The sequence below is a fragment of the Equus caballus genome, chromosome 9 (assembly GCF_041296265.1).
Source record: "Equus caballus isolate H_3958 breed thoroughbred chromosome 9, TB-T2T, whole genome shotgun sequence".
Taxonomy (NCBI): Eukaryota; Metazoa; Chordata; class Mammalia; order Perissodactyla; family Equidae; genus Equus; species Equus caballus.
The window spans coordinates 82,707,060-82,722,979 of record NC_091692.1 but is presented as its reverse complement, the minus strand read 5'-3'; the positions used below and the strand labels follow the sequence as shown (position 1 = coordinate 82,722,979).

The window sequence follows — 15,920 nt, the reverse complement described above, 5'->3', positions numbered from 1 at the left end:
AGATGGTGACAGCCCTCAGAAATGCTCTGAGGGTTCCAAGAGATAATTCACGCGATGCACCTGACGCCAAGCAGCTGACTAACAATGCCAGCTCTGCTCCGCAGCAGCATTGGCATCACCTGGAACTGGCTGGAAATGCAGAGTCTCAGGCCCCACCGCAGCCTGATGAATAGAATCTGCATCTTAACAAGATCCGCCACTCCCCCTCCTGAGAAGCACTGTCTGGAATATTTTTTTTTCATGGATCGACTTAGTGCTTTTGACTCTCTTTGATCCCAGTTATTGGGAGCCAACGCTGGGGAGCATTTCGTACATGTTGGGCACGTGGGAAATGTTTTACAGGCATGATCTGATTTAAACCTCACAATCTCGAAGGGGGGAGTTCTTACGAACCCCATTTCACAGATAAGGCACCTGAGGTTGAGGTGGGTTGGTTCCCTCCGCAATAAGTGCTACAGACCTGGGCCTTTGTAACTCCAAGCTCCGCACTTTGCCGCACTCTCTGGTGTGTGTTCATTTTTTTAATCCCTGTTCTCCTTGTGGGATCCCAGTGAGGCCTCTGCTTTGGGAATCAAGATGGTATCTGTGACATGGTGGTTTCAACTCCCCCCTTCCCCGTGAGGGTGAGTTTCTGAGACCCCGGAGGAGCTGGCCAGCTGGACAAGGTCAGAGAAGACAGCTCGCTGCTCGCCTGAACTGGCCTCAGCCAAGGTGACCAGGCCCCGGGCATCACGGGGTGGGAAGGCTGACCCCTGGGCACTGCCCTGCTCCCTGCCACCGGCCCTCGCCTCCTAGCTGTCCCCTAGAACAGTCAACACTGACCTCCGCAAGCCTGCAAGTCAGGAGGGAAAAGACAGGGAAGAGGAAGGAAGGAGGTGGGAACACCGATCCCTGACTGCCATCCCAGACCAGGCCCTTGCTTTGTCCCCGTCCTGCCTGCAGCCCTGCAACTGTGCAAAGCACTGAGATCCTGGCAACCCAGCAAAGCACTCATTACTCTGCACCCATTTTATGGAGGATGAAATTATGGGTCAGAGAGATTTTGCAAATTCCTGGAGGTCACAGAGCAAATAAGGAGCCAGCCTGGGATCCAAATCCAGGTCTGTCGGACCGCCCAGACCCAGTTCTTTCCACTTCGAAGGAGTCGGCCTGAATTTCCAGCCAGCTACACGGCACCCTGGATGAGGCACTGGACAGACCTTACTCCATGCAACCCTCACAGCCGCAGCTTTAGGGGTGGAAGTTACTAATGCCACATCAGTTATAATGGCAACCGAGGCACAGAGAGATCATGTGACTTGTCTGGGTCATACAACTAATTAGCTACAGAGCTGGGATTTGCCACCAGGTCTCTCTAACCCTGATGTTCAAGTTCTTTCCTCTTTATGCCCAGCTCCTCAAAGCGTCGAACATAAAGTGTTTTCCCCCAAGAGAGATCAGGATATACTGACATGACGGGACTTTAGTTGTGGGAATAACATATAAAAGATGAACACACAGCGGAATGGGGGCAGCCAGTCACTCCCACGTTAAGAGTGTATTCTTTAAAGTGAGACTCCCCATGTTCGGATCCCATTTACTGGCTGTGTGACCTTGAGCAAGTGAGTTAACCTCTCTGGGCTTTTATGTCCTCACCTGTAAAACAGGACAAATGAGACTCCCTTCCTCACAGAGTGGAAAGAATGAACTGAGGCCATGCTTGCAAAGTGCTAAGGCAGCGTTGAGTCCTCAGCACTTGTGGGTTCCTACCATTATTGTTATTCTAATTGTGCCCTTTCTGTGCTCATCGTAGGCACAGGCTGTGCAGCAGTGTGTCTAAGACAAAGGGACTGTTCGGAGGCTGCCTGTTTCATGGCATCCACAAATTCACTTCCCCAGTGAAGAAGTAGGAAAGATGCTGATGGGCAGGAACTTGGAAACCAACTCAAACCCCAGCTATTGACACTGAAAATTCCAAATACAAGGCAACTGTTGGCTGCACGTTGGCTGTTCTCTCTCCTGGCTCAGGTACTGCTTCACCATCTCTAAGATGGGGGAGCGTGGACCACCCTGCTGCCTGGCCTCCGAGGGGGCAGCTCCTACCCCACCCCAGGGAATGCAGCCAGGAACCCCGTGCGGAACGCGAGGAGCAGGCTCGGTGGCTCCGCGCCTCCCGGAGACCCAACAACCTCTTGACTTGCAGCCGGGATGAGAAATCTGTTTGGAGCATCCTTGAGCCCTGGCCACTGCGTGCCTTCCTCTTCAAACTGGGGCCACGCCCTCGTCGCACGGCTACTTTCCTCCGCCTTCTAGCTCATGAGGCCTGGGATCAAACTCAGGACCCGCTCAGCGGCCTTGGCTGCGGCTGACCCGGAGGATGACCACGGGGCAAACTGATGGATGCGCTCATGGAGGGCCTGGTCTGAGGCTCAGACCTAGGAACTCGTTTTTCAAAATGCCGTGTCCCGTGTCCAAAGAAAAGTTTCTGACACCTTCCATGGCAGTGCCTCACATTCACGGCACTCGGCTCTCGACGCGTTCCAGCTCACGCGGACACACCAGCCAGCACCCAGGAAGCCAGCGGCAGGGGCGGGCCTGGGGGGCGGGGTCAGCAGTGGCCTTGCTGCTGTTTGGCTGTGGCTTCCTGGGACTTAGCCTTGCTTTCCCCGAACTGAAAATGGGGCAAGTGTGGACTAAATTATTTTTTAAGAAACTTTTTATTTTGGAATAATATAGATTCACAGAAAAGTTGCGAAGATGGTACAGAGAGTTCCCACATCTCCCTGACTCAGTTTCCTCCTGTGTTCCCATTTTACATTTCCGTGGTATATGTGTGTCAGAACTGAGAAACCAACTGTGGCACATTATGATTACTGAAACTCCAGACTTTATTTGGATTTCACTCGTTTTCCCACTAATGTCCTTTTTCTGTTCCAGGATACCACCTTGCGTTTAGGACTAAGTTGTTTATAAAATCCCCTCCTGGTTCTAACAACAAAAGAGAGAGTAAGACTTCCTGATTAAGGGTTCTTTGTGTATTAATTAGCAAATGACTGCTGTGCTGTGTGACTTTGAGCAAATCCCTTACCCTCTCTGAACCTCAGTTTCATCTATGATGAACCTCAGTTTCGTCTATGAAAGGGGGATGATACCAGTACTGCTTTGTAGCAGCACTGTGAAGTAATCATTTGCTAATTCATCTGAAGCACTAGGCACAGCTCTTGGTACACCATGAGCGCTCCGCTGATAAAGTTCAGCTGGTGGAAGTCATAACTGAAACCAGGACTAACCCAGCATACTGTACACTTCCTGGCACAAAATCTCCCAGCAACACGGCTGCTCCAAAAAGAAGACATTGTGTTGCTGATCTACCATGGCAGACCCAACTTGGAAAGCACAGGACAGGATAGGGCAGAGATCTGGAGTCACACAGGCCCGGGTTGGAGTGGCGCCCATCCACTCGCGAGGGGCATGACCTTAGCAAACTGTTCTGCCTCTGGTCTCAGCATCCACATCTGTTAAATGGGAACAAGTCACCCACCTTACGGGGCCGCTGAGAAAATAAAATGAACGGGATTCGGCTGCATCTTTCTCTTCTGTCTCTTCTGGGAACCACTAAGTCGCTGACTGCAACTGGGGTCCTTAAAGAAGCCACTGAAATCTGATGCTGGCAGTTCCCAGGGGTTGGTAATGAGATCCTGCTCTTTACTTTTTTCTTCTTTTTGAGGGGTGGGGGTGATTAACTAAACATTGCCCTCCCTTTCCCAGCCAAAGTCACGTTGAAAAGCCAGTTCCATAATCTTCATTGCTACAATGCCTCTCCTCACCCAGAATGAAATTAGACAAGGAACCCAGTCACGCTGCTGTGCCTAGTTTTAAAAGGAAGCACAAAGCGATTCCCATGGTCACTCTGATGAAGATAATTATAAGGCCTGTTTTCACAGAATCACAGAATCATTGTTTTCACAGAATGGCGGCTAAAGGGACCAAAGAAATCAAAGAGCATCACTCCTGTTTAAAGATGAGCAAATGAGAACCAGAGTGGCAAATCCGCTTGTTCAAGTTCATACAGCAGAAGGGTTCAGACTACAATGAGACTCCAGTCACAAAATTTCCATTTCCATGCTCTTGGCTGTCTGACTTGGAGCCCCATTGAGCTCCATGAGCTGCTGGCTGCTGGAGGACATCTGTCTATCCATTCATTCACTCATCCATCCATACATCCACTCATCGATCCATCAATCCATCCATCCATCAGTCTACTTGTCTGTCCATCCATCCATCTACTCGTCTGTCCATCCAACCATCCATCCATCCACCAATCCATCCATCCATCCACTGATCCATCCATCTACTCATCTATCCATCCACTCGTCCATCCACCCATCCATCCATCCATCTACTCGTCTATCCATCCATTCATCCATTCACTCATCCAAGCCTCCATCCATCCACCTATCCATCCATGCCGCCATTGGACACCTTGCTGTGGTAGACACTGTGCTGGGTGCTAGGGAGCCAGCAGTAAATAAGACTGCCACAGTCCCTGGCTTCATGGAGGTTTTCATTCAGTGAGCTGGGACTGAGTCTTGGTCCTCTGTTTCCCAAGGATCTACCACAGTGCCTGGCACCTGACAGGTACACAGTAAACGTTTATTGAACAAACAGATCTCTCATCTTTGGTACTGCTCCCACCCTTATGACTGATGTATTTGATTGTTTTGAAGACATTAATGGGGCTAAAGACTCAGCATTTGTATTTGTCTTGAGCTACCTTCTCCAATCGTCATTCTCACCGGAAGGCTTTATGCGGCGGTGTGCAGACATAGCAACGAGATTGGGCAAGGAGCCCAAAGACCTGAGTTCATATCCCAGCTCTGAGCTGCTGATTCCTGAGTGGCTACTGAAAGACACTTGAGCCTCAGTTTTCTCATCTATAAAATGGAGCAAATAACATTTGACTTTCTTATTGCACTCAACTGCTGTGAAGGGAGGGAGGGAGGAAGGGGAGGGAAAGAGTAAAACTTCTAGAAAATATGATACAAATAAAAAGTTATTGAGATGATACTTGAATGATTCACTCAAATGGCGAGTATGTTGAGTTCCCAAGAGGGAATAAACGTGACGATCTTTTCAGCCAGTGCTCAGCACACGCTTTCCAACCTTCTATAATGCAGCTGGTTGTGATTGCCCGGATTTGTTCCAAACTTCGAAGAGATTAAATTTATGGATCTGTGGCATCACGTGTCATCCCAGCCAATCCTGACCCATATTTCCCTCACTTGGTGCATGTAACAACAGTACAAAGAGGTGTTGTAACCTTAATCGCTTACAAAGTGTTTTGAAATCCTTAGATTAAAAAGCTCGGCGAAGTCCAAAGTGTTAGCCTTCTATATGCCCAAGGAGTTATGCTGAGCCTCGTCGGGGTTCCTTGGAGCAGGGCGACACTACAATGTATGCTCTGAGGCCCCAGGAACTTTGGGGTTTAAGGGTTCTATTCATGGGATGGCCATAGACCAACCCCCAGCTTCCTAGTCTCTAAGCTCCCCAGGCATTGGGCCATTTCCCACATTGCTTCTGATGAGCTTTTTCCATTTCTTTTCTTAAGTTCCTGGATCACGAGGCCTGAGTTGCACTCACCTTGGTGTCACAGGTCTCCTTTTCTGGGTGATCTCAGCCTGAGTCCAAGAAAAGGGCAATTGTGTCATCGGCAACTTGTGTATGCCTCTCTGTTTAAGCCCAGAGTTAATGACTTAGTCTAATTTTTACAGTCCAACTCAAGAGTTGAAGTTCTGTCCCATGGAGGGGGTGTCAGGTAGGGACTGAAACGGGCAGGAGGGGGCTCCTGGGTCCTGGGACTGTTTTCTTGATCTGGATGCTGGTTGCACCAGTGTGTTCGGTTTATGAAAACTCACAGCTATACACTTATCTGTGCATTTTTCTGTATATTCCTTATAATTTACAACATAAAGTTTTTTCAAAGATCACTCCAGTGCTAATTCACTTCATTTAGAACAGAATCTGATGTCATAGGGAAGATATAAACCTAATTAAATCAAAATCTTTTGTGATTCAAAATAATGTCACTTGAGTTTTTCCTTTATTTCCATTTTCACTCTTACAGGGGGAAAGAAAAGGAAATGTCTCAATTAGCCATTTTAATTAAGTCTAACGGGAGAATCTGGTTCTCAACAGGAAGCCTAAGATGCCTTCAGGGACATACGGGGACCTTTGGAATTATGACAAAATTCTGCTGGATACACACGTGTACGTTTTTCTGAGAAGGGACCACAGCTTTCATCAAATTCTCACAGGTCCCTGACCTAACAAAGACCAAAAGCCAGAGGGACTCTCCCGATGCAAGGCTCATTTATGTATGCTCCTCCTCGAATGTTTCTCCACTCTAAATTCAACCCATAGCCCTCACCAACCCAACTTCACCAAATTGGCTTCAACTATCGAAACGAGTTTGCCCACTTCCATGGAAAAAGTGAATAGGTTCAAATCTGTCAGAGGTCATATATAACAATCATTGTCTGTTGACTTCTCTGTCCCCACCGCCCCCACCACCACCATCACCACCACCACCACCGTGAGATTCCAAGCCCTCAGGCCAGAGCCCTTTGCATCCCCCGCATGAAACTGCACAAGGCAAAGAGAGACTGGACTCAAAAGAAATTCACAGCGCCTATTTACGAAACCAGGTTTATTAAAATTTCTCTACAAGTCAAAAACGGCCGTCTCACTGTTCACATATATACACATGTACAGGAAGGGTCTAGTGTTTCCAGCTTTCCCGGCAGAAGCCCCAGCCAGCCCCGAGTCCTTAGCCGGGTAATGTATCACAGATACAACAGTCGAGCAACCACGAGAGCGTTAGTAAGACAGAGGCCTCTGTCCTCCTTCTCCTCCGAGTCCCATGATTCTGTTAGGTAATATTGCCAATAATCATTCACATTTCACGTGGTTTTAGACACGCAGGTTATTCAGACAGACACAGACAACAAAACAAGCCTCATAGCCTAAACAACAGAAAGTGTCGGACATATATAAAAAAGGTAAAATATATGTACAAAGTACACAGTACGTGAGGTATACACGGCATTCTCGCAATGCAGGTTAGTAGTTTGGCTAGGCCTAGCCCTTAAGGATGACTGCCCGTTTTTGTGCCATTTCTCAAAATACAGTATGTTTGGTTTACCCGTTTAACCACCAGATTTCAGTACTGTCCAAGACGTTTACTGAGATTTCGTCTGCACTTGGTTTTTAATGCAAGGTGCAGTTTCTCTGTCTCGCTCTATCTTTTGTAAGTAGTGAGTTCCCATCTCTGGAAGCATTCAAACAGAGGTTGGACTCCCACCCGTGAAAGAAGTTGAGAGGGGGATTTTTGCATTGGGAGGTGGCAGAAAGAGGAAAAGAGGTTGGACTAGATGACTTTTAAAGTCCTTTGCGACCTCAAAGATTTGGGGCTTGCTATATCACTCCAGACGCTGATTAGGCAGATGTATTCATAAACCACACCACATTTGAAATATTAACAACCGTTCATGCAAGACTGCAGACGCACACACAATGCCAGAGGCAGACCGTACCCGTGAGGGCTTAGAGTATAACTCTGGAAGTTGGTCTGAGAATTGTCTAAGACTGTCCCAAATTCACTTTCTCTGAAGCACGAAGATGTTTAACATTTGCTCTTGGGAGTGGGGAGTGGAGAGTCTCTTTATCTTTCTCCTCCTAGACAAAACGCTCCACCCTGAGATGGTCTTGGGGAAAAAAAGGAAAGGATCAACGCTGACATATTTGAAGGGAACCAAAAAAGCGAGTGTTTCCAAGTGTTCAAATTCTTTTTAAAAATCTGCAGTCTCTCCGTGTGAGCTCAGAGTTCTGAAATAGCCAGGAGTTCGAATCTTTTGTGATACTTTTCCATGGTTAGCTGGTAAGTGGGAGGGGAGGACGTTTCAAGGTCAGAATGAAGGCATTAGTGCAAATGAGGTCTTGGCAGGAAACGGAGAGAGTCTGGGTTCATGGTTCAGGCAGGCCTTATGCTGCTGAAACAGCTGCTCCAAAAACGGAGCACGGTCACTGGTAGATCTGAGTGTGAAGAAAGGGCGAGTGTCAAACCAAACCAAAAGAGAACTTTCCGGTCAGAGAAGCTGGGGTAGCGAAAGTCTAGCTACCAAAGACAAGTTCGAACATGGCAGGTTTATTGCCCCAAATTATTTGTCACCCTGTTAAAATAGGTTATTGCCCAAAATGCCATTGTGCGATTCACTTCCTCTCCCCTTAGAATGTTCAAGTTCATTTCACTTGACCAAATGCTGTAGGATATCCATACTCTTTGCCACCTAGAAAAGATGTGGAACCCCCGACTCTGACAAAGGGATAGTTGGTGAGGGTTGATTAAGAAGAGGAACAATTTTCAAGACAGCCCATCAGAGTGTATGCTGCTCAAATCAATCAAGTCGCTCATCACAACGGACAAGGGGAGGTCCCCCGTTGAGTTCAGCAGCTACCATCTTTACGCCATCACATATCTGGTTGGCACCACGCCGAAAGGCCTGTCCATCTTTAGAAATGGAAATGCCATGTGTGAACATTATGAGGTTTCTGAGGTTTTGGGATTAGCAGAAGAAGGAACTAATGTCGCTGTCCTCCTGGTACTCTGGAACGATCTGGTCTGAAGTTCCCATTTCTGAGTCGACGTACCCAGCTTCCAAGACGGACTCAAACCAGGGGTGGAGTAAGATGTCAGGAGCGGCGAGTCTCTCCGAAGGCTCCCGTCTCAGGAGGCTGCGGATGAGGCACCTGGCTTTGGGGGAAATGTGGTCAGGAATGCAGAACTGTCCACGTCGGATTTTGGAGAAAAGGGCACTGGGGTCTGAGTCATGGAATGGGTATCGTCCCACCAAAAGGGTGTAGAGCATCACCCCCAGGCTCCAAACATCAGCCGCCTTCCCAGAGTAGGTCCCGGTGGTGTTCAAAATCTCGGGGCTCACATAGGCAGGGCAGCCATGTTTGTCTGAGAGAGCATCATCCTCGCCCTTGATGATGTGTGTATCTTCTAGACTTTCCAGTCTAAGCTGGGTTCTGCAGAAGACAGGAAACAAGCCATTACTTCCAGATCAGCTGTTCATGAAAAAACCAGGCCTTCCTGGTAACAATGCCCCACAGGCACTGACAGCAAAGGCCCAAGGAACGCCATGTACCCCTTCATCCAGTACGCAGTGTCCTGCAACCACCCAGGATTTCACAAAGCAATGCACACTGCAATAAACGTTTGCAAAGTATTGAGAGAGTGCTTGGGGTGGAGGGTATGATGCAAAGCCCCAAATACTATTCATTGTGCTAGAGCTTATAAGAGATATCCTAAGAGGGGTTACACAACCTACAAGGTTCACATTGCAGAAGTAGGAGCTTGTCTCAAGGGACTGCTGACATTTTCTACACATGCTATCAGAGAAGAGCCGTATATCCTACTTCTTCAGGGAGGGGCTGAGCATCCTACAAGCCGATCTTATTCTTATCATGCCTTCGACAGCCAGGGCTGCCTGGACCCTCGCTTTGCATTATAGAAAACACAGCCCCAAGTCACTATTATTATGCACAAGTTGTCAGTATCCCTGTTCATATGGATATATATGCACAGAGGGAACTCTGTCCACCTGGGCCCAGGCTGTGATAACTGTGATGGGAAAGGAGCAAGGAATGTTAATGACATTTATTGGGATGTTTAATTGCAAAGGAAGCTTAGCCTGGACGGAGAGGTTATGTGAGCCAACAGAAGCGGCTGGTGGACTTGAAGGATACTGGAGCCCTAACACACCTACATATGTGCACACAGCCCAGCCCCCAGGACGGCACATCCACACCCAAGCACATTTACTCCACCAGGGGGTTTATCCACTCAGGTAACAACCAGAGTCTGAAAAACCTTTAGTCAAAGGCTCTCTTATGAAGCTGCAGGTGCCTCCTTATTCAGATCCAGCCACCCACGTCTCCTGGGTCCTCCAAAGCCCAGAGCCACATGGGGAACCTCTAATATCTGGTGACAGCTTCTGCCCCTCCCAGCTTCTCTGAAATAGCCCTGTTTCAGTAAGTCACCTGTTGTGAAGCTAAATGCAAACATTTGGTACTGGCTAATGGGTCAATTCCTTTTCCTCTCAAAGGTCTGCTTGTTTTTTTTTTTTCTCTTCCTGCCTTCCTGTTCTCTGGAGTGTAGTATACATGTGCTAACTTCGGTATGTCCTCAGCCTGACCTCCCCGTCGTTATGTAAAATACCCATTGGTTCTGTAAACGGAAAATATGACTCAACCCGCACTGGCCGCCCCTGATTGGCTGCTGTAGTACTAAAACCCTGCACCTGTGCTGGTTACACGAATAGCGTCAGCCTGCCATTGCTTAACCCTCCGGTTGCCAAACTCCCTGCCCATGACATTCGCCTGTGCAATGCGGATTTCAAAAGCTAGTAAGGAGGTGTGTAAGGCATGTTTCAGAAAATACATCACCATATCAAAAGAGCATGTTCCAGGAATTGGAAACTTCTTCATTGCAAACACTCTGCTTTTCTTTGCTAATCAGTATGTTCCAATAATTACTGCAACGTCAGATACAAACCAGGCTTCACGGCAACTCAACCCTGGACTTTTTCATACGATCTGGAGTTAAGGGTGAAAATGCACAGGGGGGTAAGCCCTGTAAGAAGAGCTGCAGCAAAATAACGCACACCCACCTCTACAATTCTACAAGGGTATTGCTTTTCATCTTTCCACCAGGGATGTGGCCCACCTCTTAAAATCAGATAAAATTTATCTCCTGCGCCTTCCTGAATCCTCTCGTCTGAAACCTCAACTCTGAATCTTAATGCCTCATTATTCTTTTATCGAGCTCATCCTGTCCTTTAGGAGGTAAGCCATGATCTATATTTAGCAATCGATTGCAGCCAACTGCCATTTATTATTCAATGTGGCTATTTTCTGAAGATGTCTCCAAACGAGTATCTAAAAAGTCACCGGAGAAGGTGAAGAAAATATTGGGGGCCGAGCCAAGAGGAAAAGGAACGTGTGTGGAGGAGGAGGGCGGAATTCTGCAAATACCACAGTCTAACTACTTCTGCGATACTTTCTAGGCACAAAAAAAAACCCCACTCAGTAGAAGCAAGGATCTGAAAACTTCCTCTAGGAGTCAAGATTGTGACGGCCAGGTTGATTTTTACACCCCAGAAGAACTGACCCTTCTGACAAGAATGGGGAATAAACCTGATCCTGGGGCGGAAGCGGGGAGGGCATCTTGTTATCACATGACATCCCACAGAGGCACCAAGGTGTCCCCAGGCCACATCCACAACAGTGCAGAATAAACCAACCTTGGTGGTGATGGCTCCTCGGCAGAGGACTTCTGCACACTAGCTCTGGGACAACCGAGCCCCAACTGTTGTTCTGACCCGACACACTGCACCTAATTGCTCAACCTGCACCTTCGTTTTGGTTCCAGAAGGCCACAGGAGGGGCTATGGAGGCCGCTCACCTCTCCTCCGTGGAGAAGACGAATTTCCTAAGCTTCAGGTCCCCCAGCACGATGGCCGACTGGTGGCAGTGGGCAACGGCGGAGACAATCTGCTTGAAGAGCCGGGCGGCCTCCTCTTCCCGCAGCCTCTTCCGGCTTCGCACGTAGGAGTGCATGTCCCCAAAGTCCCTCTCAAAGAAGACATAGGCCTTGGTTTCCCCAAGGATCACTTCCACGATGCCGGTGATGTTCCTGTGTGATGGCAGCTGGATGTAAGGCCGGATTTTGTCTTGGTAGTGTTTAATAGGAAACACCTGCAGAGAGAAGGGGACCCATTCAGGAGGCTAGAAGAGTAGAGGCTGCCCCCCAAATCCTGGGCTGGGCTGCAGGTCTCAGTCTTTGGGCTTTGGCTGACAGTAAGGCTCCATTGATTTGCCCCCTATCTCTGCCACCCCACCTTATGCAGCCCCAGCTACCCATAAGACCCCAGACCAGTAACATCTAGGGCTCTGGGCTAGCAAATATCCAAAGAGCTACCACATGGATGGTTTGAAAGAACTGTCTTCTATATATGTTCCCACCTTCCATGAGGCCATCAGCTCCGGAAAGCTAAGCCCCAAAGACCGGCCCTCTGTGGCCCTTCCTTGCTGGCAGTCAAGGCTGCCCCCAGCAAAGTGGCTGACAGAAGGTTCCCGCTGGGATCTCCAGGAGCTGAAAAGCAGTCCCTGGAAATGCATGACCTCTTGCAGACCCAAATGCCAAAGTGCTCAGCACAGAGACAGCCCAGAATGTGGTGACTCTGCAGCCACCAAGTGGAAGCAGGGGCTGGGGAACATACAGATTTGTCATTAGTCAGAAGGAACAGATGACTGGGAGAGAGGCTCTGACAAGGCAGCCTTAAGCAGCCTGTCTACAGTCTGACTCAGGTATAAGCAGCCTTGAGTTAAAATTCTCACGGGAGGGAAGTGGGATCCTCTCCATGGTTTTTTCCTTTCTGTTTTTTTTTTTAATCCCCCCCCCCAACTCCCCCTTCCCGTACCCTCACGAGAAAATGGGGAGCATCTCTTCTAAGAAGCTGGCTGGTCTCTTTAAGGGCCTTTTTTGTTTAGCCCGGTTACTCATATCCTAGACTCAACTGGAAACGGTGACACACGGGCTGTCACCATCTGGATTCAGCTATTATCTGCTCAGAGGAACTGGAAGGGGTTGCACAATGGCCAGACCCACCCCACCTCTGAGGCCCGGCTGCTCTGGCACCAGCTAGAAAAATCTCTCTTCGGCCCCCCTCCTCCCACCCCACCCCACCCCATCCCATCCCACACACATAGTTCTCCCAAAATGCTGTTAGCCCCAGCGACCCAAAAGAAAAGATTTTTCCCCCTTTAAACTGGGCTTGATCACGCATTTGAAACTTCATTCAGGTCGGACAGTAGGTGGCAGCAGCAAGCCCGTGGGGGGGGGGGGGGCGGGGGGGTCAGGTGAGTTGCAGAAAACCCAAGAGCGACTTTAACTCAGGGGTGACCCTATTTCTCGAGTGAAAAGGAGCAGCCTGGAGGGTCCTGAGGGATGTCGGGGACGCGGGTGTCAGGCGCGCAAAGCCGGGAACGTGGTGTGTCTCTGCGCGCTGGAGGAGCACGCGGAGGATCCTGTTTCTGGGAGTTGTATCCCCTCCTGGATGGAATCCCTTATGTTCAAAAGAAAATCGCTGCCGGAAACTCAAGACATGAATGGAAGCGAGGGAGCCGAGTCGCTGTGGGCTTTCCAACATTTCTACTCGGGGCGAATTCCCCGCCCTGGCTGGGAGACTCCCTCAGACGGCCCTCTGGGGAGGACGGGGTTCCCGTCCCAGCGCAGGTTCAAGCTGGAAGCCCCAAGCCCCGAGCCCGACACGGTGTTCCTACCCGCTTACCACCCACAGTGAGCCCGGGTGCCTTGAAACCCCCGGAGGAGAGCTGCCAGCTGCTCTAAGCTCCAAGGAGGCACCCACTGCAGGGCGTCCTTCCAGGACAAGGGGCGGGGAGGGGGGGAGGCGAGGAGAATGAGAGAAGGGGAATGGCATGGCCCTGGAATCCATTTCAATTCCACAACTTATATGGCACGCCACGCGCTAAAGTGGGCGCTAAGGAAATAACCGAGAGATAAAGTAACTGAACACAGCACTTCCTCTTGACTGCCGAGCCCCCGATGCCACTCCATCGGAAAGCCCTCAGTCCCCTAAAGGGTGAACCCGGTCAAACGCCGCCTTACCAGGCTCAACTCACTTATCCACCTTGCCCCAAGTCCACGCGTTGGTGGCACCTATGGTCCCCGGGCACCGGCCGGCGAGACCCCAAGCACCTCTGTCCGCCACTGCGTCTCCCCCACCGCCCGACCCCCGCTGGGTCCCCGCCCCGGGTTCCTACCTTGCAGCGCAGCTCGCGGCCCGTGTGGATGCACAGCGCCCGGGACACATGCTCGCGCTCGGCCAGCGGCAGCAGCAGGTAGTCGGCGATGCGGCTGGGCCCCGGCGCGCTCCCGGCGCCGCCGCCAGACACCGGCGCGGCGGGCGGAGGCTGCGGGCTGCAGGGAGAGCCAGGAGGGCTGAGGTAGTCCGGGGGGCTCGAGCACTCCGAGAGGCGCGGGCACTTGGCCGCCACGGCCGCCGCGTCGTCCGCGTCCAGCAGGCGTTTGGTTGGGGCGCCTCGGGGGGCCGGGAGCAGCAAGGCTGGGCCACGGGGCTGCGCGGCGCCGCTCATGGCAGAGCGCACGGGACCGACCCGCATCCCGTCCCGGGCCGGAACGGCCCCGGCTTTGTACGTCCCGGGATCCGCGCGGGAAGGCGCTGCGGGCTCGGCGCCGCGCCGCGACTTATTCCAGCCCGCGGGATGGAGTTTGCAGACGGAGCTTGGCTCGACCCCCCCCCAGGGGGCAAAGCAGAAGCGGCTCCCCGGTGCTAGCGTTGCACGCAGGGACCACGCTGGCCCCGCGTCCGGGGGGCGGAGGCCGGTCCGGGTCCCCGGACCCCCGGGAGCACTGGTTCGGGGCGCCTCGCTGGGGACGGCCGCCGCTATTGTTGTCGAGGCTGCCGGCGGTCCTGGAGGCAGAGGCGGCCGCGGCCGGCGTTCCCGAGGTCCCGGACAGAGAGGGCAGGATCTCGCAGGCTCGGCGGAGCCACGGAGCGAATGCACTTCCCAAAGCAATAAGTCTCGGAGCGAAAGCCGGAGCAACTTTTCCGCGGCGCTCGGGATCCTGCGCGCTCCTGGGCTCCCGGCGTGTGTGTGAGCGAGCGAGACGCGCTCGGAGAGAGTGACTGGGTGTGAGTGAGTGAGTGTGTGCGCCGCACCGATCCTGGCCAGTGCACTCCTCCTTCTCCTTTTCCTCCACCTCCTCCGCCTCCCGGTGACTCACGCTGTATACACACACACTCACAGGCCGGGCTGTGTAAACAGTTGGGAAGCCGGGTTGTGCAATGAGGTGGCTGCGACGACTCGGGCCCTGCCGCCCGGCTAGCAGTCACCGGAGCGGGGCGGGGGGGCGGGGGGAGGAGAAGTGGAGCTGGGTCGGCGGGGGCAATGGGGGTGGCCCGACGGCTGGGGATGCTCTGGGCAGCGCGCGCTCCGGTGCAGGTGGCGAGTCCTGAGCCGCCTTGGGCGCGCGCACACGCCCCCGGGGCTGGGTTGGGCAGGAGGCGGCGCGCGCCCTCCGGCAGGCCCGGGGCTCAGCGCTGAGAAGCCGGAGGAGGGGGCGGAGGAAAAGTTCCCGTGACGTCAGGGTCCCGGGGAAGTGGGCGGGAGGGGCGGGGCCTTGGGGGCGAAGCGACTGCTGATTGGCGCGCGCTCCCCATTCACATCGAGCACAATGGACTGCGGGCGCGCGCACCCCGGTTCCCTGCACCCGCCGTTCGCTGCAGCCCCGCGGTTACGCCTTTCGCCCCGGGGATCCCCCCATCTCCCCCCACCTTGGGACCTCCGGTTGGAGCTGTGGGCGCCGCCGAGCCTCGGCTCAGCCGGAGGAAGGGAGGACAGGGAAGGTGATGAATTCCAGCATCAGTCATTCACCCCCACGCGGTAGTTCCGGGGAAGACCTGTGCGTGGTAGTGGATGTGGCTTTTTTTTTTTTTCCTTTTCCTGCCCCCTCCCAGCTCTAATCCCCAGCGTCTGTTCGCTTCCACAAATAGAACCTTCTGTTGGATGAAATAAAAGCAAACACGGGGCCTTCTGCGTTGCCTCCACCTCCACGCCCCTCCCGCGCCTGCCGCCCGCTCGGATTGCACGGAAATAGCTTCTCCAGACTCCCGGGCCGCCCCTTCGCGGTGACTCGCAGAAAGAGCTTCCTGAGCCGGGGCCGGGGGGAAACAAAGGATGTGGGGAGCTGGCTGGCGGAAGGGGCCCACCTGGCCCGCCACAGGCGCAGCAGGGTCTGGGGCCCCGGGGCCAGCCCGGGTTCCGTGGTGGGCGTG

The 15,920-nt window shown here is 52.3% G+C and overlaps 1 protein-coding gene across 3 annotated transcripts; it reads right to left on the bottom strand.

Moving 5' to 3' along the window:
- Positions 1–6,670: 6,670 nt before the first annotated feature.
- Positions 6,671–15,207, bottom strand: TRIB1 (tribbles pseudokinase 1). Of its 3 annotated transcripts, none has more exons than XM_001497655.7 (3): positions 13,885–15,207; positions 11,504–11,796; positions 6,671–9,066 (listed from the first exon to the last, which is right to left on the bottom strand). In XM_001497655.7, the coding sequence occupies exons 1-3, from the start codon at positions 14,242–14,244 to the stop codon at positions 8,601–8,603; spliced, it is 1,119 nt and encodes a 372-aa protein (XP_001497705.5). In that variant the 5' UTR covers positions 14,245–15,207; the 3' UTR covers positions 6,671–8,600. The 3 variants fall into 3 exon arrangements, with proteins under 3 accessions (XP_001497705.5, XP_023504723.1, XP_023504722.1); XM_023648955.2 differs by lacking the exon at positions 13,885–15,207 and adding an exon at positions 12,522–12,718; XM_023648954.2 differs by lacking the exon at positions 13,885–15,207 and adding an exon at positions 12,064–12,348.
- Between the last annotated feature and the right edge of the window lie 713 nt (positions 15,208–15,920).